The sequence below is a fragment of the Triturus cristatus genome, chromosome 8 (genome assembly GCF_964204655.1).
Source record: "Triturus cristatus chromosome 8, aTriCri1.1, whole genome shotgun sequence".
NCBI lineage: Eukaryota > Metazoa > Chordata > Amphibia > Caudata > Salamandridae > Triturus > Triturus cristatus.
Window position 1 is genome coordinate 807,506,569 of NC_140591.1, and position 23,377 is coordinate 807,529,945.

At 42.2% G+C, this 23,377-nt stretch overlaps 1 protein-coding gene across 2 annotated transcripts in view; it reads left to right on the top strand.

Annotated features, from left to right (window-relative positions):
• The window catches only part of CLYBL (citramalyl-CoA lyase), a 2,027,539-nt gene that overhangs the window by 1,882,004 nt on the left and 122,158 nt on the right, over window positions 1-23,377 (top strand). For both annotated transcript variants that reach the window (XM_085622259.1, XM_085622260.1), the window contains one exon: window positions 15,343-15,436. In XM_085622259.1, the coding sequence (XP_085478385.1) occupies window positions 15,343-15,436 (94 nt within the window). The remainder of the gene's footprint in view (window positions 1-15,342; window positions 15,437-23,377) is intronic.

The following is a 23,377-nucleotide window of genomic DNA, read 5'->3' on the forward strand; positions in this document are numbered from 1 at the left end:
CCTTTCTGGGCGCCTAGATGCTCCTTGGAGCGATTGCCGCGCGATACAAATTGGCACTTACATTACATTACATTACATATGTCGATGATATCTATCTGACAGACGATGACCTGAACAGGCACTTGAACAGGGTGAATGCTATTATACTGGGCTTCACTTCTGAGGGATATAAATTCAATAAAAAAAAATCGAGTATTGCCCATCTCAACGTCCTTTTCCCAGGATATGAACTATCAAGTTAAGGCAAAAGCCTGGCAGCCAGCTTTTTAGAAAAGTGTGCGCTGCTCCAACCTCCAAAAACAATGAAAAACTTACAATCGATTCTAGGTTTCCTAAATTTTGGAAGAACATACATTCTAAACTACGCAGAAAGGGTTAAAACCCTCTACGAATTAATCAAACCTGATTTTAAAATCACACATTGGCCACCCGAACACACAGATATCCTGCGTTCACTTCAAGCTGACATGTTAGCAACACAACACTTACAAACACACGTAAACGTACGCGACTTAGTGATCCAAAACATTCCGGGTCAATGCGGATTCACCTACTTAACTTTTAACGAAGGTGAAAAAGTACCAATTGCATACAGATCACATTTGTATACGCAAGCAGAAATGAAATTCATATCAACAAAAACAATTCTGACAGCAGTTCAAACCGCTGTAGCAAAAGAAAGAGACCTAGCACAGTGGAAACGCATTATGGTCGTCACCCCTGTACCAATCAACCTAACCAGTAATGCTCCCTCAAGACCTGTATTTTAATTTCTTATATTTAGTCAAATATTGGTAAATCATGGGCTTTACAACAAACAACACCAATTTACCACTTTAATATAATTCTTTTACTACTGTTTATTGTATTTTTAAATTATCCTTTTTTTTAAATACTTTTTTTCATATGTAAATCAATCTTCATTTATGACATCACCATTATATTTTACACATTGTTTATATCAATTTCCTAATACAAAATGTATTATTCCAAATCAAAACCCAGGAAGAGAACACTAAACATTCATACTATTCATTCATACACCCACATACCATACACATCCTATAAATAGATCTCAATAGCTGTCCCAGTTAGCGCTTATTAGTTATTAGTTGTTAACAGTCTTTATAACCCCCAAGGGGGAGCTACTACAACAATTGTAGGATTTCCAAAAAGGCTTGGTCTACGCGTTTCGGTGGCATAAAAAAAACGTAGAAACCACCTTCATCAGGACCCGCTACTTCTCATACCACAGGTTCTCAAACCCTGGGATTTCCTAGAAAAATATATATATAAAACAAAATTAATCATTAGCCCCAAAAAAATAGAACTACTAGATAAATTTAAAAATACACCGATTGGACCAAATAATACATATATGCAGTATATACCAAATAGTGTAATGCACAGGAAGCAAGGTTATCCCTTACAACATAACCCTATACAAAAACCCAGCATACATAGTGATACACTAAGTGTCACCTTACCTAACAAAAAAGGATTTATTTGAAAAATAATCTAATAGAACAAGCGGAGGATTTTATCCAGGTAGAACTATACTACGAGAAGGAGAGTGTCTATCCCACATGTAACTTTGGTATTATAATCTAATCCTACCATAAAGTAAAATACTTACTATATGAAGGAATTATATTGACCTACAATAATTGCTGTTATTGCTAAGGAGAGTAATCACAGTTTCTTCCTGTGTGACGATACCCTAGCAAGATCAGAACAAAGAAACAACATCAGGATAGTTGCATTTATATGTTAGCTTTCATTTTACTATTCTGATCTTTGTAAACCTTTCTTGTAGTACAACACAGTATTTACCCGCAGAAGACACCTTAAAATCCTTCTAGTTATAAGGCAGAACCCTGATACATCCGGTATTTATTCAGAAGTATTCCATATATCTGTATAAAAAAATTATTATATTCTGCATTACCATCTATCTTCCACTCTAAAAGGCATCCTTACTATGCTCTGTCTCCAAAAAGAAAAGTAAGCTGATCATAAATACCTTTGAGTAGTATATCTTATAGAGGTCACAAAGGTATTCCTATTTCATCCGTATCCAAGTCTGAAAAAGGCCCCGGATAGGATACAGAAATTTAGAATTCTTCGTAGTGTCCCTATAACAACAAGAAGGCAAGAAAATAGAAGTATATTTTGCTACGGGAGGAAAAAGGTGAAGGAGGGGAAGAGAAAATGCAAAGAACGAGATCGCAAAGCTGTAAGTCACGTGTTCTAAATTACCACAATCTAATATCTAGTGCCCATAAAGAGAAAAAGCAAAGGAGTCCTAGGAAGCAGACAATAGGAATTATAAGCTGCTCAACATCGACTTCTACCCACATTCCTTGCCGGGGGGGGGGGGTTTCAAAGCACTGTCTCTTAATGACACAAAATATCAAACCCAATTACCGACGAAAAACGTAGAGGCTAAGTCAAGAGACACACAGATGGAGGAAGTCTCAGATTTACCCAAAAACAAACACTGAATCCAACCTATTCCCTCCTAACTCACCATCTTTTTGAGCGTATCAATCCTTCAATCGCACTTAAGCGTCATCGGTTCTCCTTCCCGTAAGTAAGCGAGACATAACCCAAATACGTGTCTCTATTTATACCATTGCGGTCTACACAGCTACGCGAGCACAATTGCCTGAGCAGCTTCACCTGTTGATTCCATGGTAACTGACAGAGGACTAACTACTTATACTAGTACAAGCGCCATCTTGAAAGAGTGTGTTTCATATCGTATTGCCACATTACCAGTTGCCACAGTAACTTAGTCTGTATACGACAGCCCACAAAAATGACGAAACATCTGCCAAATTATCCGTAAGCGATATCTTAAGTGAGTATCTCTATTTATGTCATTATAGTCTATACCGTTGTGCATGCATAATTGGCTAAGCAGCTTCACCTGCTAATTCCATGGAAACGAACCGAGAACTAAATACCTCTACTACTATACGTGCCATCTAAAACAAGTGTGTTACAAATCGTATCTTGCATATCAAATTACCACAATAACTTCGCCTGTACAAGATAGTCCACAGGGATGACAAACTCTCTGCCACAATTTCTACCAGCGCCATCTTGAGTGAGTGTATTACATATCGTCAACAATAATAGACATTTATACAACGTTCAACAGGCCACGTAAAAGGACTTTTCTATGACCAAACCAACAAAGCCAAATTTCAGTTAATAAAACAAAATGAGAAAACCCAGCCTCTAGACCAACCAAATCAACTCCACCCAAAATACCTAATGCATTTAGAGAGTGTGTAAACACATACACATACACCAAATCACACATTCACTCCAAAAAAAAGAAAAAAGAAAATAAAACAAACTTTCTAAAAATACAGTCGACAATACTTAGCTAACTATACACTAGGACAATTAAGTCTATAGTCAGATCCATTGATGACAATATATTTTCAAATATATAAACTTTACTGACTAGCTCGAATAGACCCAAATAATATCTACAACGGACTCATTGTTACTAATCCTACCAATAGTGTATAAAAATTTACAAAACAGTAAAAACACTCATTGATAGGGTTAGAACCACAAACCATAAGCGGGCAACCGCCCGTTATCCGGTTGTCCAGGATGCCATAGGCATATCACTCAACAACATCATAACAATTTGGCTCATAGCTCAATAGACAAGAATCAACTAGTTTCTCAAGATAATGCAAATAGTACCTCACTTGGAACTCACCATGGTTGAGTGATATTCCATTGGATTTCCTCATTAAGACCATGCTTCACACTGTTAAAATTGAAAATCCAAAAAGTTTCTCTCCTTTTTCGCAGAATTTCCATGGGGATCCCTACTTGACCTTTTACTTTCTCAAGAATACACTATCTAATATATTTTTCAGTATGGTGTTTAATGCGAAAGTGTTGGACAAGGGGGGTAGAGGCCTTACAGGTACGTATGGCAGATTTGTGCTCGCTAAAACGTACTCTGAATTCACGTGCTGTCTCCCCTATATATGCTAGATTACAAGGGCACATGAGGATATAAACAACGTTTTGACTTCTGCAATTTGTAAGATCTTTCAATTTGGCATTGTACCCCCGATACACAAATAGGTCCGTGACTAAAGCAGAGTCACAGGCATGGCAGGATCCACAAATATTGTTTCCCATTACAGCTGGTAGATCCGTTATGGTAGTTTGACGCATAGTATTATTTGTGCTAGATCTAGTGTGCACCAAAATATCACGTAGATTGCGATTTCTACGATAAGCTACCAAAGGTTGTTCTAACTGGGTTTCTTCAGTGTTGGTATTTAAGATTTTCCAATTTTTTTGGATGATGTTTTTAATCTTAAAATTCAAGGGGGAGTGGTTGATCACACACACCACTTGTTCCTTAGAAGCACGTTGTGCTCCCTCCAAGAGGGCATCCCGATTGTAGTACTTTGCCCTCTTGTATGCATGACGTACTAATGTCTTTGGGTATCCCCTCGCCAAAAGTCTCATTCTAAGGGCATCCCCATGAGTATGGAAGTCCGACATATTAGTGCAATTTCTCCTAACCCGTAAGAACTCCCCAAATGGGATAGAGTCCTTTTGAATGTTCGGGTGATAACTCTGATACTGCAAAATTTTATTTTTTGCAGTAGGCTTCCTGACTAGGCTAACTTCCAGGATATTATTGAATCCTGAGATCAAAATATCCAAAAATTCCACAGAATGAGCACTGCTCTTAACTGTAAAATTCAAGTTGTCATCACTTGCATTCAACCACGCAATGTATTCACTAAGCGAGTCATTGTCACCCTTCCAAATAAAGAAAATATCATCAATGAAGCACCTCCAATTCTCGACATTGTCAAAGAAAGTAGCCGCCCCATTGAAAATATGATTGATTTCCCATTCTCCCATATAAGTATTGGCGACACTTGGAGCAACAGAAGCTCCCATACTGGTGCCTTTGACCTGTTGGTATAAGGATCCATTAAATTCAAAGAAGTTATTCAACAGGACAATCTCCAGACAATTCAGAATGAAATTGTCTGGTCTATCACCAGGGAATCTCTGCAACAGCGAGGCAACAGACTGTAACGCTTGACATTGAGGTATATTAGTATACAACGCCTCAATGTCAAGCGTCACCAAAATTTCAGTCATGGGATTAAATTGTCTACCCTCAAGTTTGCCAATAATATCTCCGGTATCACGGATATAGGAAACATATGTCTGGGTAAGAGGACATAAAAACGAATCCACATATTTAGAGAGTGTTTCAGTACTAGAGCCTATAGTTGATATAATAGGCCGCATAGGTGGGTCACGAACATCCTTGTGAGTTTTAGGGCGACCATAGAGTGCGTCAGTTTTAGGACAAGTTTTATTCAAAAAATTATACTCCTGTTGACAAATATCGCCACACTCTAATGCTCTAGTTGTTAGTTCTTGAATTGTCTTTTTCAAGTTAGAAAGTTCTCTGGGGTGGGATCTCTTATAATGTTGGGGGACAGCTAACATGTTCAGGATTTTATCATCATAGTCACCCTTGTCCATAACAACTATCCCACCACCTTTATCACATGGTTTCACAATAAGATTTTTATTGGATTTGATCTTCTGCAGGGCCATATTTTCTGTGGGGGATAAGTTGCTCCTTACCCATGGTAGATGTTTGGTTATTTTAGTGATCTCCTTTAGAACATTCTGTTCAAAGATATTAACTTCTGGGCCTACCATCTCTAAAGTTGGAGTGAATTGAGATGTAGGTTTGCACTTCGACTGGTCTCATCATTGATTTCTGAAGGACGGTCCAGAAAGTATTTTTTCAATCTCACCTTCCTGAAGAAGGTGAACAAATCTTCGTGTAATTTAAAGAGATTAGGCCGTGTACTCGGGACAAAAGACAAACCATGACTTAGAACGGAGCACTCCTCCGTATCCAAGTTTACAGATGATAAGTTGAAAATGGGTAGTACATCATCTTTTTTCAGACATTCACCCACAATGGCTACTGGCGCCAATATTGTTGGTTCCGGGTTTTCAAATATGGCTGCTGATGTTGAGGGGCCATTGGTTGTGGATCCCCCCTGTCTGGTGCCCAGCTCCTGTTCCTGCCTCGATATTGGCCCCTTGATAAAAAAGGTGTTTGACCACGATATGATTGTGCTCCCATATGTCTACCCCTACGAGGACGGAAGTCATACTGAGCCTCATCTGAGTCTTGTATGGCCTCATTATCAGAATCTGATGAAAAAGTCTCAGAGAAATTCAGAGTTTTTCTTTGATAATTATTATTCCTACCTTGATAGTCTTGATTATAACTGGGATCCTGGCAGTAAGTAGGTCGGAGATATGGGTAAGCCTTCTCCTGTGTATACCACCTGATATCTTTTCTTAACTTGTCAGTTTTTTTATAATTTAGGTATACCTCAAAGTCCTTCATATCAGAATTAATTCTTTCCAACCTAGCTTTAGCTTCCTCCAATGCCGTGGAGGTATTCAATTTCTCTTCCAAAGATGTAATTTCCTTACTACACCCCTGTACCAGCCTTGGAGGCAGTTACAAAAGCGAGTATTCCGAATGCAAAAGCTTTACATCCAAGATGGATACAATGGGTTAATTCTCTTGCTGCAACTGATGTTGAATATGTTTTTGATCCTTATTTGAAAACACAAGCATTCCTGCAAAACTAACATGAAATTCCTCTGCCTACTGAAATTCTCCCTCTTGACCAGTACGAATTTATAATTTATACTGACGAATCTGCACAACCCGCTACGGAGGGGTAAGCAAGCTAATAGTGCAGCATGCGCGATCGTTAAAGGTCGTATGCTTGGTGGCAAATTCAGACCAATGGTCACAAAAATGCAATCTCTAGGAGATTGTACAGCTCAGCGAGCTGAACTACAAGCATTTAAAATGGCACTTGAAAATACGGCTCGTGAATTCCCCACACTCATAGTGTGCGATTCTTTTTATTGTGTTCAATCATACAATGAATATTTACAGAATTGGCTTCAAAATGGTTTCAAAGATGCAAAAGGTGGCACAATCAAAACACTCATGTGATACACACGCTGAGTCAACAACGTGATGGCGTTCACGTTGAAGGGAATTCATTGGCTGATGAAGCCGCGAAAAGGGCTGTGCAAACGACTTCCATAGCTGCAATCACTCGTTCAAAAACGAAAATAGACAGTGAAATAATATTGGCTGTCAATGCTTCAGGCAAAGGCAGTGGTGCAGCGTTACCTAAAAAGTTTCCACTCAAATACTCATTTATAATTGATGTGAACAATGTTCCGTTTGCTCGAATCCCTGGAGTGGAGGATAGGGTAATACCAAACATGGAACATAGATTAGGACTAATCCTAGCAGCACATGAAGGGATCGCCTCTGCCCATGCAGGTGTTTCAGCCACAGTATCGTTATTAAAACAGAAATACTGGTGGCCAGGCATTAGGAAACAGACCAGGACTTATGTTTTGGACTGCAAAATATGCCAGAAGATGAAAGTCTCTACTGTGAAACGTCCGGCGCAGAAACCCCTGTTAATTTCAGATAAACCATTAGCATGTGTTTACCAGGACCACTGCGTTTCCTTACAAAGGGATGGTAACTATAAATATATCATGGTCGCAGTGTTCAAGGTTCCTTTGGATGTGGCCTCAGCGCTCGGCTGACTCTCGAACTGTTATAAAAGATTTGCGAGTCTTTATCAGCACATACGCAATTGGCACACTACATTCTGACCAGGGTCCTGCGTTTAGCTCTCGAGCTTACAAAGAAGCCATGGCCAAATTTGGGCGTAGCATTGCGGTATTCTTCTCCATACCATCTTGAGGGAAATTCTGTTGTGGAAAGAAAAAACCAGGACATAAAGCAGTCTATAACAGCTAGGGTATTAGGTTCGGGTGATGGGTGGGTCAAACATCTTTATGGGGTCCAACGCTCATTAAACAATTTGCCAAGATGTTCTCTAGGGGGTGTCACTCCAGATGAAGTCCTATTAGGAACTAGAATGTTGATTCCGGACCTTGACATGAAAGACACAGTGGTGGAAAATAAAAAGTTTGATATTAAAGATCGTTTGGCTGTTTTACAGGACTTAAATGAACTAAGATCGAAACAAAGCAATGTGTTCCTGAAACCAACCACCACTGGGGAAAAACCAGCAAGGCCTGTCTGGATCCCAAAGCTTGGTGATCTAGTCAGAGAAAAGATCGCGGACAAGAAGGAATTTGGACCTTCTTACAGACAACCAGTACCTGTCCTAGCAATCCACGGATCGAGAACAGTACTACTGCCGCCCCTTGCTGGTAAAAAGGAGAAAAGATTTTTGTCCATCGACCTGATCAAACCACACTATGTGGCCGAAACTAAGCAGTAGGCCAAGTGGACTCTGACAATGTAGTAGGCACACTCCGCTAGCTACAATCCAAGAGGTTCAAACTGAGAGACTCATCACCTTTGAAGATTCTACAGTAAGAAATAAAGAACTAAGCAACAAAGCTATGGAATTTGTCCCTCTTGAGACCCAAATGACAGTTTGTCCTGATACACATGTGTACAACAAAGTAACAAGTGATCAACTGGTTCCAGCGATTTCAACGAATCCTGATGCAATTCTAACCATTGACAGAACTGCCTCTGGCTATTTCATGAACTTTGATACGTTTTCTGAGGATCCCAGCGAACCTGAAACGACGCCAGCACAAAGAACTTTCAAAGAACAAGCAACAGACTTTTTTCATCTCCTGAAAAAGACTTATCTGGTTTCACCATGGATTGAACTATGGATTGTTTTGGGAATATTCTTCTTTCTACTTTGGTTAGCTCTGGTAATAACTCTGGGTATGCTGATAAATGGAAGATATATTCAAATGGACACAGCAAGTAAAAGAGTGAACTTACATCTCCAGCCACACAAATCATCCCATCGTGAAGCAAGAGACTTGTCAGCAGTGAACATCACAGCTGTTCCTATACCTTATGGTATAGTTTGGGACAGAACTGAATATGACATTTTTGACCCGTCGGAACATTTGAAGATTCCACACTTATTTAAAATTTCCTTTAAGTGACTTTATTGCCACTAGTACCTTTTCAGATGATTGGGACTTCGAGACTGTTAATAACATGATGTTTGATCTAGAGATGTCTGCAGTATTCACAAATCATGAATATTTAGAGGGTTCATCAGACTATGAACAAATGTATTGTTATAACCACTATGGTCATCATTTCTTGCATAAAACTGCATCACCTAGAAATGTATTTATGTATAACCAATGGGAACATTTTCCTACACCTCCTAGGGGTAGCTCAAAAAGTTTTGCAATGAAATTTCCATATTTTTCAGGGTTCGACTTATCAAATCCAGAAACGTTTTATTTTAAGAATGTAAATAAGACAGGAACGAAAAATATGTTAACAAATACGAAACAGATTTATTATGCAACCTTTATTGCCCAACTGTCTAAACAGGGTTTTGACTTTTGGAAAGACAGCATTGAGACAAAATCTGTCTGGGGTTCAAATGTTTGGCAAGTGCAAGGGGTGGAAGCTTTGTTTAGAGCCTGTATCGTCCCTGAGCAAATTATGTTTTTGAATGACACTGTCCAACAAACGTCTTGCCTTGGGTTAGCTAAAATCACACCGACCATACCTATACCTGCAAGCAATAGCACTACACGGGGGAGGTCGACGTACATAATATTTTGCATCACAACAGATCAGATCCAGATCAGATCAGATCCAGAATGGAAAAAATGGTTGCTCTGGCCCACAGACACAAACAACTGTCAAGATCCATTCCTGAACAAAACACAGGGTTTTACTATCAATAGGCCTGACCCACGCTATGTTCAATGACAGCATCCAGGGGTAGTAACAACATACAGTGTAGGGAAACTCTGCCTTAATTGGCTACAGAAATCTACACTGCAGGATGTAAAACAACACTTATCTTTACTTAAAGAAGGCGCAGACCTTAGGGAATTCTTGCTAGGACCAAGAAAAGTGGGTAAAAAACGTTTCATATATGCCGGTATCTACGCTGCTTATAATGAAATATGGAAGATTACCCAAGCAGAGACTGCAGAACGAATACGAGAAATTGATCATATTAATTTAGAGAAATCTCTCTCTGTAGTAAACAATGGGTCGTCCAGGATATATTCATTGGACAGCATTGTGTCTTCTGCCATAGACATCATGGAACAAGACTTGGTCATGTTGCAACATGGTCAGTTTCAATTACGTTCTATAATGCTATTAGGCTGGACGCTCCAAAACTTGCGTTCAGGCTATGTGCCTTGGTGTTTAATCAACACTACATCACTGTTTTCAGAAATCAATCTCACTGATAAACCGATCAAACTGGCACAAAGGGGAGCAGACTATACGGTGCTGAGCATTGAAAAACTGGAGAAATTACCATTCACAGTGGCAGAAAAACCAGCTACTGAGTGGATCATACATGGGAAAATTACTCTGTTTCAACTTTCCATTTTCAATATTGCCTAAAACATACACCAGCAGGCGAATATGAAAGGTTGGGTAAAGAATACATCAAGACATCTTGGGATTTACCTTACACACATAGATGTTGGAATGGGGGCGTGAAGTGTTTCTTAGCGATACAAACTGTGAAAACGCACTAAGCGGTTCTCTCCTTTGTCAGGGTATTAATTTATATGGGGCCTGCGATGGTTCCACTACAAACTTATCCTGTCACCTGCAAGGCTCACCAGCTGCGGTGGTTAATCCAATTTGTGGACTACTTTCAAATGGAAGTTACCTCATGTTGAATGATCACAGCTGCTGTGGCATGTTGCCAGGTATCCCATATCTAGTAACGGTTACATCCAGGGTCACTTGCTGTATGCAAGTCTTGTTTCCACAAATACAGACAGTCAGGGAGTCGCCTCTACTCTAAGCAGAATGAAAGCCATTCTTTTACAGCAAACTGTGCCACTGAACTCAGCCAAAGAAACCTATGATCTACAAGTCGCAAGGACTTCTGCAGAGATACATGCCCTTTGAATACAGACTGCCCTATACATTTCTCAGAAATGTTGGAATGTATCTTAAACATGTTTGATACGAGCGGTATTGTACATGTATTTAAGACCGTGTATTTAGGATGTTAGCACCTTTTCAAGCAGTCCTCGAAATAATTCCCAACTTCGTGCACTCTGTGTTTGGCGGACTGCCACTACTTTTTGGACTCGTTGCAGGGATCCTATTTTTGCTCCTACTGCTCCGATATGGCAAGCCAAATCACCAACATCACTCCGAGCAGGATAGAGAGAGCTCTATTGGAGATAAGGTGTCGTGAGCGCATCGTCCAAATTTTGGGTTTACCTTGTCTACGAGAATTAAATACCACATGGTTTCTGTCATTAAGACCAATCTGGCAAGATTGCATCTTACCTGTTCTACGCTGCCTGCTTTGCGGTGAAGAATGCGTGCTAGACATCTGTCTAACACTCCCATCAGTCATGCCTACGGATATTGATACTCTGCTGGACCCGGAAACGGCCCATGCTGTGTGTTGTCCCCAGCGGCTACCAATCCTGATGACGGCATTCATTGAGATCTCACAGACGCAAATTGCTACTGCTGAGGTACGAGAGGAAACAACAGGCACGCAGGTAACATCCGATGCGAACATTGCTTATGCGACCAATGCTAAAGGCGATGCTTCTCATCTATGTGCGGTTTTTGTCTACGGGATTAGACGATTTCATGTTTTCTCCACCCTCCTACACTGACTTTTGATTCGGCACACTGTGTACCGGGATGACTCTGAAATTGACCTTCATTTTTTCAAAACAATGACTAAACTTGGAACTTTTTTCATATGATAATTTTTTTTTTTCAAATTTAACTTTTTCTTTTTTGGCACAGTAATCTGCTTCTAGTAGAGCTATTGATAGAGAACAGAGTTCTTTGATACACTTTCAGAGACAATATGCCACCTTGTCAAACACAATTGATTTATGTAACTTGACATGAAATGGTTTCGGCTTTTTTTTTTCTTCTGTATTTACGAGCCATTTCATAATGTATATATGTATGTTCATTCATTTAGCATTCAATGTAAATATATGCTTAGAATGAAACATTGCTTTGATATGTACAGCACCAGTGCATTTTATGCGTGGCAACAGTTTCTATGCATTTTACAAATGTATTTGTAAACATGTTCTTAGCCATCCATATGTAGCTATGTTTTAGATATGTTTAGCATATTTAGGATTTAGTAATGTCGTTCATTCGAAAGTGAAGTGGGTGTTGTGTGTCGATTTAGATACCGTATATAGGTTTCCCGATTTATGTCCTTATATAGGCACATTTCGCATTGCCCATATTTAGGCATAGAAATCCTACCCTTATTTAGGCATTATCCATGCTAACCAAATACAGGCATGGCCACCTACATTCGTTCATCTACGTCACTACGAGTTCTTGGAAAACCAGACTCTTAAGCCTTTAGGACTTCCCCTTGATTAGATGTTGATTTCCCCAAGAACTCATTTATTATGCATGAACATCTATTTCTTAGGGGTTCATTCATGACGTTCTTCTGCCCGACTTTTACGTCAATACTGGCATTCCTAAACACCTTCAAGGTATAAATATACCTTCACTTACCATGGAAACCACGGTTCGGCTGCCTACTTGCACGACGCGGCTCGCCACGGCAAGTTCGGAAGGAAGTCAAGTCCCCGCCTGACGCACTGACCAGATACTGTCATCCAGCTCCAGTGTTCCTGACTCCCCTTGCGGGGTGTTAGAGATCGAGACTCGGAAAGAGATTCCAACCTCACTCATTCTAAGGTATGGAGCGGACTAGAACCTAGAGGGACTTTTGGCAAATCTTGGCAACTATAGCTAAGCTAGACTATAGACAAACAGCACCTACTTCTTACCTCGTACTACACTTAGGTTAGGTACACTGGGGTAGAACTAGCTAGAAGCATCAGATGAGTATTAACATTTTAGCCTGTGTTATTTATGTACGTATTTTTATGAATATCTGTCATAGCTACAAACCATGCTATTGCAGTATTATTTTATCTTACTGCTAACGCTGTACATATTTTACTTCGCATTTTGTCTTACGATTGTAGCAGTTCATATCTCTTGCACGAGAAATAAGACTGTTCAATAAACCCTTTTTATTGAAACGCCCGTCTATCTATTTCTGTGTAACTCTGTAGAAACTAAGCATGCACGATTGACTGAGTGAAACTGTTATCTATTGTTTCCACGATTCTGAGTTGTTCCGATTCTAAGGGAAACAAAGTTGTCATGTTTATGCGGTTGTCAGAAACTAATTACTTCTTGTTTATTCGAGAAGTTTCTAGTGACCTCTGAGTTAGCTGGCACACACAAGTAATTAAGTTTAATGTACTCGATAGAGACATACTGACCTCAGTCCTATGTCAAAACCATAGTGTATATTATTCCAATGCGCAGGACCTATCAGGAATATAGGAACTACACTACACCATTGATATATAATGCCATCTTGAGCTTGGCTTCGTCCCTATTTTATAAGAGATATCCAATATGGTCAATTGAGAATGTTCTATTAGTACCATATTTTACTCCCAAACACCTTTACACTAAAGAAAGGAATTGTGAATACTGTCTTACAGCTAAAGACTGACATTTGTCACATTTTGAACTTCCTAGTGACACTATGTTTAGGACCATCTGGTTACTCCTTGGCAACAGGCCCATAGTACTTTAGTCCTGAGATTTCCTGTAACAGTGTAATGCCGTCCATGAGATGTAACCTTGTCTCCCACCAGTGGGACTAACTGCAGTAAAAACCAGCTCACAAAGCTAGGATGGGCACATTTTGTTTCCAGGATCATGACGTTTGCAGTATTATGCATAATTCAGTGGTACTGTATACAGCCCTCTCATCCAGAGGTTATCTCCGTTTCCCCACTTTCTTTGCCAGGCTTTGAGTGCCATTTGCCTTAGCCATAAAACAACACGTTCAAAGGCTGCCTTGTAGTTGTTAGTGTTTAAGCTTTCAGAATTTTCCAGTACCTATCAAATGGAACTCTAATGAGGTTTCACTTCACTGTAGTTCTTTTCTTTTTTTGATAACCAATTTTATTTGCCTTTTTCAAAAACACCAACCTAAACACAGCACCATTTTGATATATCAGGTTTTTCAGTACGGTTACAAGTGATCTCCCCATTCTGTTTGTGTGGGGTGTGTGAATCCCCTTCCCCCATGCAGCGGATAATCAGTCCAACGGCCCCCTCCATCTGCCCCATATATGTTCATGCTTAGTTTGGCACCCTCTTGCTTCGTAGACAGCTTATTCTTGGCTGGTGCTCCAATCTACACCCTTGCGCCATTTAGCTAAGGAGGGAGGTGCTGAGTCCTTCTAGGCTGCTGCTATGTCTCTTTCGGCTATGAGAATGGCTGTTCCTAGGAATAATCTATCAGCCCGGGAACCATCTAGTCTCACCATCACCCCCAGGAGAAGGGCACGGGGTTGAGGGGGACCTCCCACCTCAGCATGCCACTTAACTCAGCCGCAATGGACACCCAATATTTAGAGAGGATGGCGCAGGACCAAACAATGTGATAGAAGTCGGCTGTTTCTGTTTTACAGCACAGACTTTGTGGGGTTGGGAGGTAGCCTGCCCTGTGGAGCCGCACTGGGGTAAGATATGCGCAGTGAAAGTAGTAGATCTGAATGAGGCAGAGCCTAGTAAAGATCGTGAACTGTAGTTCTTTTCTCGCACCGTTTCCCGTGATTACACTGATGATGAACAAGCCAGATAAGTATATTTACATATTTATACACAGATTATTTTGGCCGTATACCTACATGTGAAATTTCAACACTCCTTAACATAGCCATATATTAACAACCTAAATTTACATTTTGCAAGGCTCCCAGAAACTTGCCCTTTGAAGGCATACCATTATGCTTCTGATAACCTTTTGGATTGTTTGTTGTTATTGAACTAGATAAATTTAATATTTAGATACTAGATAAATTGAATATTTGTGACGCAACATTAATGAAAAGCGAGTTTAGCTCCGTGATGCCCATGAACCAGCGAGCTATTTGCCCCTGAGAACTATTTTTATTCTGGTTGCAAAAGTGCATTTTCCTCTACGGACGGTCTCTAAATCGTTGTACATAAAAAGTCTCAATGACGATTAACGTTTTTTTAACATTGTGCTGTAAACACTTTAGTAAAATTTTGCCACTAGTTATTCTTTTAAAAAGAGTACAACTATGTATTCGCTGTTCCTGGTTCTAACACATTGTATTTTTATTTTAAAGGATGTTTGTGAAGAAGCCTTAAGGATCGGCCCACAAGTTGGTCTTCATCTGGACGGTGTCGTATTTGGAGCAGAAGATTTCCGTGCCAGCATAGGTTTTCATAAAAATTATTTTACCTATCCCTTTGTTTTTCAGGAATGTTCTTGGCCTTTAATATTAACAATGAAAATGTTTCACAATTTGGCGTCCATGTTGTCATCCACGGATGTTAGCAGAATCTCCAAGAATACCCTGTCCTAAAAACAATGAATGAATTCTCTCACATCCCGAATCTTCCATATTCACACCTCGATCTGTGTAACTCAATGTTATTAGGAGAGTCTGCCAACAGACCTAACAAAACATTCTGTGGGGCGTTTTGCAGTGTTGGGGCTCCAATGTTTTGCAGAATCTTCTTGTGGAAATACAAAACACACACTTACTATTGCTTATAAAGGTTGGTTCATTGAATTAAAAACTCATTGACTCATTGCTGACACTTGGACTCAGCTGCAAGTCCACATATTTGAACCCCACTTAGAACAACTCAGCTTTCCATCCATCCAAGGTCGGGAACTGGAGTACTACAAAGTATTTATTATTATGTTAGGACGATGAAGAACATGCGACTGATGTTTCATGCAGTTGCTATAGCCCCAAAGTAGGATAGATTTGAATGGCAGTAGTGCCTTAGAGCTGTTCCTCTCTTTAAAGGTACCTTCAAAGATACATTGCCCACAACTCCCACAAACCTCTTTAAATTCAAAAACTGCAACAAGGAATCTATGCATCTAGGGACCACACGAAAGGAAGAATTTTTCCACATGTTTCTACATTGCAAGGTGAGGTCTGTCTGAGCCCTTTTAGATTTTGTAGGGCTCACAAAGAAAGTCTTCAAAAGTAGTGACTATAGACAGTACAGCAAAAGAGCTGTAAGGGGATTTGGTTCAATCATGGTGTTGCACACCTCACTTAGCTTAAGCAAAACTTACATGACAAAATTCTTCTTAGTGAATACCCACATCATCTGATGCCAATTTGGCAATGACAGCTGACATTTTGTACACTCACTCAAGGATGTTTCTGAGAATTTATATTACTGAGTCGAGTATGACATAGCCATTGTACCTAATAAACCTGCATTCTCCTGAGATGAGAATTCAGGAGGTCAAAGAGTGTGCTCACGCTTTTCTTGGTACAAGTTTCAGGGGCTGGCCAGCACTATCTAAAGAATCAAAATTCACAACTGAGGCTGGTCAAACAAACAATGCTTTCAATAAATGTGAAGCACATCGGGCTCTGCAAGAAAGACAGAAAATGATTACATTTCAAACCATAAAGATGTATTAAAGGTTAAAAGTTTACAGAAGACAAAATCGGATTAGTATTACTTATTCAAAGTATTAATACATCAAATAATATGACAATCACATCAAGCCAAATCGTATAAAAAAGAGGACGAACCAGTATAAGGTCACCTCAAAAGGAAAAGACATAGAAAAGCCAATCTCTCACTTGGGAGAGTACTCAAATCTTCTATTCTGCTTTGCTGTAAGCAGCATCACGAAAAAGACTGCTCTGAAATCTGAAAATCTGAATCTGAGTTTCTCAGTCAGCTCTGCACTATATTACATTGCACAATTTTAACATCTGCTACTGTTAGAAATGGGGGTCTCTAGTTGGCAATGATTTGCATCTATGTCCAAGTAGGGACCCTTCCTTCTAGTCAGGGTAAGGGGGATACACTACTGAAATAACCCATGCTCACCCCTTTGGTAGCTTGGCACGAGCAGTCAGGCTTATCTCAGTGTGTAAAGTATTTGACCATAACCAACAGTAAGACTGTGAAAACACTACAAAAGGAAACCATACCAGTTTAGAAAAATATCCAATACTTTATATATTCAAAAGAAGACCAAAACAATAGAAATCCAACATACATTACTTTAAAATAAGCCCTTTGTAAGAATAAACTTTAAAATGCAGTTCCTTAAAGTTAATAGCTCTGTCCGGTGCTACCACGGTGCTGAAAACCACAGAATCCAACAGTTCCATCTGACCACGTCGGTCGGGGTGTCGGCAGACTCGTAAACAGTACATTTTTGTTGCAGCCAATCATGTTGGTGCGGGCTGGTTGTGGCAAACGTCACAGTTGTGATGCGAAGCATAGCAGTGCGGGATGCAGTGTCCTCAAATTGCGGTTAAGGCAGCAGCTCGGTGACTGTCGTCCAGCGGCATCGGTGAGACCAGGGCTGCGGAGCAGAGTGAAGGCGGTTCTCGTTGCAGTGCTGACAGATCACGGTGCAGGCGACAGAGCCGGTTGCGGGGATCTTGCATTGGTCGGTTCGGACAGCGGTGCTGGACGAGGCGGTGCATCGTGAGACTTTCGAGCGGTGCCCCCAAGCCATGGTGCGATCACGTGTGTAGAAGTCAGCGGGCAGCGATGGTGTCGGTGAGACCAGGAGGCGAAGTCAACCGAGGCGGTGCAGAGTACAGTGCAGTTCCTCCTGACAGCTTTTCCAGCCCTTCTTCCTGGCAGGTTCCTTAGTTCAGCAGTAAACTAAAGTTCTGGGGTCTGGTCCCCACTATTTATACTCAGTTTTTCTTTTGGGCAAAGAGTGTCTGTGCTCAGCCCAAACCAGTTCTGTCCTCTCTGGTCCAGCTTCCTGGCAGGAGGTGGAGACAGCATTGTCCATGACAGACAGGGCCTATTCAGGTGCAAGGGAAATCTCCTCCCACCACTCTAAATGCAGACCAGGCCTATTCAGGTGCTAGTGAAAACTCCTCCCACTACTCTGAATGCAGCCCAGGTCTGTTTTCAGCCCAGCCCTTACTCATTCAGGAAAGGCAGGACTGTCTGTCTGAGAGAATGCACATCCCCAGCCCCTGTCACTCCAAAGCCAGACAGTCAATCCACAAACCAGCAGAGGCACACAGGATGGCTAAGCAAGAAAATATCTACTTTCTAAAAGTGGTATTTTCAAACTCATGTATTTTATATTCTGAGTTCAGGCATACTAAACTCCATCTTTCTATCTTGTCCCAATGGGAAGTTATATTTATAAGATATTATAAGTAAATTCCTATTCTATCCTATGGGACTTATAGCTTTTTAATAGTGAAAAACGAAATACACTGTATGTTACTACTAGGACATGTCACACACCTCAGTAAATGTCCTACCTTTCACATACACTGCACACTGCCCATGGGGCGACCTTGCGCCCACCTTAGTGGTGTCTTACATGTAAGAAAAGGGAAGTTTAGGGCCTAGCAAGTGGGTGTACTTGCCAGGTCGACATGGCAGTTCCAAACTGCGCACAGACACTGCAGTGGCAGGTCTGAGTTACATTTAGGGGCTGCTCATGTGGGTGGCACAATCAGTACTGCAGGCCCACTAGCAGTATTTGATTTACAGACCCCGGGCACACACAGTGCACTGTACTAGGGACTTACCAGTAAATCAAATATACCAATCATGGAATCACCCATCCATAAACACAATTTATAGGAAGAGAATATGCACTTTAGCACTGAATAGCAGTGGTAAAGTGCCCAGAGTCCAAAAACAGGTTGCCAAAAACCCAAAAGTGTGGAGGTAAACCAGCTGGAAAAGCCAAGTCTAACAGCTACACCTACACACAGTTCTCATGACACTTTCTATTCGAGTTAAAGCGGAATGATACAATTATGTGCTTGTTAGCTTCTTAGGACTTTTCACAGTACAGCTTCTTTCAGGGTCCTTCAAACTAAACTGTCGGTAGCAAGATGAGACACGGGATCCAGCCTGTACTCTGCAGGTGTCTTTGTGTATGTACTACTCATTAAAACATTCCAAGATTTTCACAAAGAAAGAAAACATTTCACATTGGAAAGTAAGCAAATGAACATTGCATTCAATAATGAGGACTCCAGTTTCACAGAGAAAAAAAATATTCAGGTCACAAAGCAACATGGCAACCAATATTACCCATTTTAAAATGCAGGCCTTTATTAGCTATTGGTAAATCTAAACGTGAAAAATCGTAGTTAATAACATTTGTATGTTTATATGTTAATATTATTTAATGTACAACATTAAACAATGAAAACTTCCCCCACTGCATCCCAATATGTAGGCTTTTACTCTCATTATCAGTGAGTATTAAACCTATATTCTCCGGCCACTGTGACCTTATTTTATATTTGAAGGATTTGTTAAGGGAGTTCATTTCTAGAAAGATTCACATGGTGTGTCTTTTGTTGGGTGGCTGTTGAAAAGCCAACTCAAGAACCCATACTCACACTGCTTCAAACCACAGCCATGACTCACTAGCTGTAGTTATTTGAAGAACACTGCGCTGATGTTCTATCCTCCCCTTACCCGTGGCTCTACCTAACTTGTCAAACCTAATCCTCAGGTCAGTTTGAGGTGACACCCTCCCTCTAAGAAGCAACTTGCTATTGTGTACTAATAGGCAGCAAAAGAGGATGGTGGTGTTAGCCTGATCAGTAGCTCGCTTACGTGCCCTCTCAAGCGAGGGCTGTTAAGTAGGGAAGAAAAGATAGCATCTGATAATTTATGTTTACGGAAAAAAGAACAAGAGAAAGGAACCCATAAAAACACTCGAAAAATTTGACTTAATCACTATCTACTTCTAGTGCCAATGCATGGCTTGTCCTTCCCTGTCTGATTTGTCAGGGACCGATTTGGTTTTATTTTGTGCTAATTTTCTGAGGGAAAGCCTCGTCTTTTGTGAAGAGCAGGAAGTCGCCCTGTCAGAGAATGTTTAACTTTTACTGTTGGATGTTTTGTCTGTGAGCCGAAGAGGGCCAGCCAAACATTCATGAGCACTTAAAGAGTGTAAACCACCCCTCACTTTGCTCAGCCCCGCCCTGACCTTGCTCCAATCCCACACAGAAAAAGAAAATGCCAATAACTTTTTGTTATTATTTTATTTACATTTTTTTGTGCTGCTCAGATAGCAGTGGGGCAATGCTCCTCATCGTTAGCGGAGGAGCCGCCACTGCCCAATAGAGTCTTAGAGGTGGATGGACCCTATTGTCACACTCTGGAGGGGAAATAACACACTAAGAATGCACGTTGAGGGTTACAAATGTCATAGTTTCAATTTCGTCCCCCATACAGGCCCGGTAAGTAAAAAAATCCCCTTACCCCCTCAAGACTCACTTCATCAACAGAACTTTCCCATAGAGGACCTAAGTGTGTCCTCAAAGCCCTGCATCTTGTTCATATCTATCCGGAGGGCACTACTTTATCATCTTCGGGTGAAATGGTGTATTTGTCAGTGTCCTGACGTCACTTGACCAGTTTCGTCCCACAGATTCTGTGCCCTTCCGCTGGGCCTCATATCATCTGTTGCAGACCAGGCCCAACACACAGTAGGCCGCAGAGTACACATGAACCTGTCTGGATCCTCGGCAACACAGGTCCATGCCAGCCTGCACTTGCACTCCAGGCCAGGGTAGATTCCACAAGCCTCTCGCTCACATTTTGGTTGAGCATCTGGAGCCTGCCGCATTCTTGCAGAGTTAATAGGCTCCACACTGCTGCATACCAGTCAACTCGAACAAAAATCTCAAAGCGTGAGGAAGGGGCAGGGCCTTGGAGGGGCGGGGTTTGGTGACGAGAAGTACCTAAGAGGCACTTTTGAACCCCACCCTGCTCCCAAGCCGCTTCCCCCCCAAAACAAAAAGCTTGCTGAGGCTAGTGCCTATGTCCTGGTGTGTTTTCACTCCCCTTAATGGACGTCGGCAGTTCAAAGTCTTCAGGGTTCAAGCCGTCCGGCGCCTGTTACCGCACCATGTCGGTCACGGACCCTCATTTAGTTTGTTTCTGGTGCTTAGAGCGCGACCATGACTCGAAGTTGTGCTCCGACTGCAGGGCCATGGCGCCAAAGCATTTGAGGGAGTGGTCCCTAAAGCTTCTCGCAGGCTGGCGTCCTGCACTCGGTCGAGAGGAAGGTCAGACTAACGCTCTGTTGATTTGAAGTCCTCTTTGTCTAAGTTGTTGAAGTCAAGTAAGAGGCACCACAAAAAGCACAAGTCGAAGTGTGCTTCAACTTCGCCCCTCCTGTCTCACGACGTGGCAGAGGATCCTCGGCGTTCGAGGCCCAGCTCTTCGGAACGGGTGCCTGGGCCGGGTCTGTGTTTCCCTCCCTTTCCGGGGCCAGGAGCGAACCCTGCCCAGCTGAAGGAATTTTATGACGCCTTGTACGCCATATTTGAGCAGCCTGACCCTGCCGGCGCGCCTTCAGGCCCCGCAGACTCAGAGGACTGAGGGGCCCCCATGGTTCCTATGCTGGCAGTTCCGGTCCCGGTGCCACAACCTCTGAGTGGATCCGTTCCTGGGTCCGGACCGACACCGGTCACACCTCCACAGCGACCTTCTCCAGCGTCGTATCCGGCGCCGAGGTCCCACCAATGGCACCTCCCCAATCCTCATTCCCGATGACACGGAGCCGGTCGGGTGTCCCCTAGCGCCAAGACTGGTGCCGACGAAGACTTTCGGCTCCATGTCTTTTACCCTGCCCTCTTCTGAAGGGTTAGGGATGGAGGAAGAGGATTGGGGGGGGAGCAGAATCTCTTAGAAATCCCGCATCAACAGGAAGTGCACTGATATGAGGAAGTGGGTGATGCCAGTGGTTTGGACACCTCCTCAGACTCTGGCATTCTTTCCCCTCCTACCCTGGCTATGGAGGAGGGAGCATCTTTTGTTATGGTGGTGCGTAGGTCCTCAATCTGCAGCTTCCTACAGGGACCGTCAAGACTAACATCTTGACAGAGGTCCTGCAGCCTGGGGTCTCTAGCTCAGAACCTCTACTGCCTTTCAACGAAGGCCTTAACAGATGTCCTTCTAGGAACCTGGTCCAAACCCAGCACAGGAGCTCCTGTGAATAGGACGATCGCCCGCCTCCATTGCCCTGCACTTGGCGACCCAGTTTTCCTCACCTCCCACCCCCAAAGCTTGGTGGTCCAGGCTTCCACCTCTCGTGGCGCATTCCCTTCCGCATCCCCAGATAGGGAATCCAAGAGACTGGAGAACTTCGGGGAAAAAAAACATTTCTTCTGCCAGTCTAGCTTTGCGGTCGGTGAACACTGCATGCCTTTTGGGCCGTCACTCACATTCAATATGGGATATGGTAGCGCAGGTACTGCCCAGAGTCTCGGAGGAGGACCGGGCTGTACTCTCCCAAGCTATCTCAGACGGGTGAGATGTAGCTAAGTTTGCCATCAGATGTGGCTTGGACATGACGGACTTGCTAGATAGAGCTATTCCCACGACGGTGGCCATTTGTCGCCACGCCTGGTTGAGAACATCTGGTTTTTCGGGGGATGTCCAGGCTAACCTCATGGGCATACCCTTTGATGGCTCCCATCTCTTTGTAGACAAGGCGGATACTGCCCTTGAGCGCTTCAAAGACTCGCTGCCAACGGCAAGTCTTTGGGCCTCACCACCACCACCCCTAGGGCTTCATCCACTTTTCGCTCCTTTTGTGGCTATGGAAGGGGCGATCAACCGCACCAACCCTATTCCGGCCAGCCCGCCCCGCAAGTTCAGCAACCTCTGCCAGGCCGTGGACGCGGTTCACCATGGCCCCGTGGGTCGAGAAACCAGAAGTCGAGCCAAGCCACGATCCACTCCTCCACCGCAAAACCTTCCTACTGCGATCCGCCAGGATCACTCTCGGCCAGTGGGTGGCAGAATACGCCATCATCTCTGGCAAAACATTTTTTTTTTAATTCTCTTTATTAATTTTCAAGCAGCAATAGTATACAGTACACGTCACGCAGGACGGCACAATTCACGAATAACAATAACAACAGCAAACGAGTGTGATTGCTACTACATTGTGGACTTACATTGATGGTAAAGGCCAGTTATCACTTACACATTTCGAAACAATGACTTCACGTTGCAACAGGCTATTCTTCAATCATCAGATCTGGTAGCACTTTGATTTTTCGTTAATAGATATGGTCGTAATGGCTCCCAAATGTTCTTGGGCTTAGATGAAGACGGGAGCTCTTCAGCATACAGTTCAAGTGTTTCTTG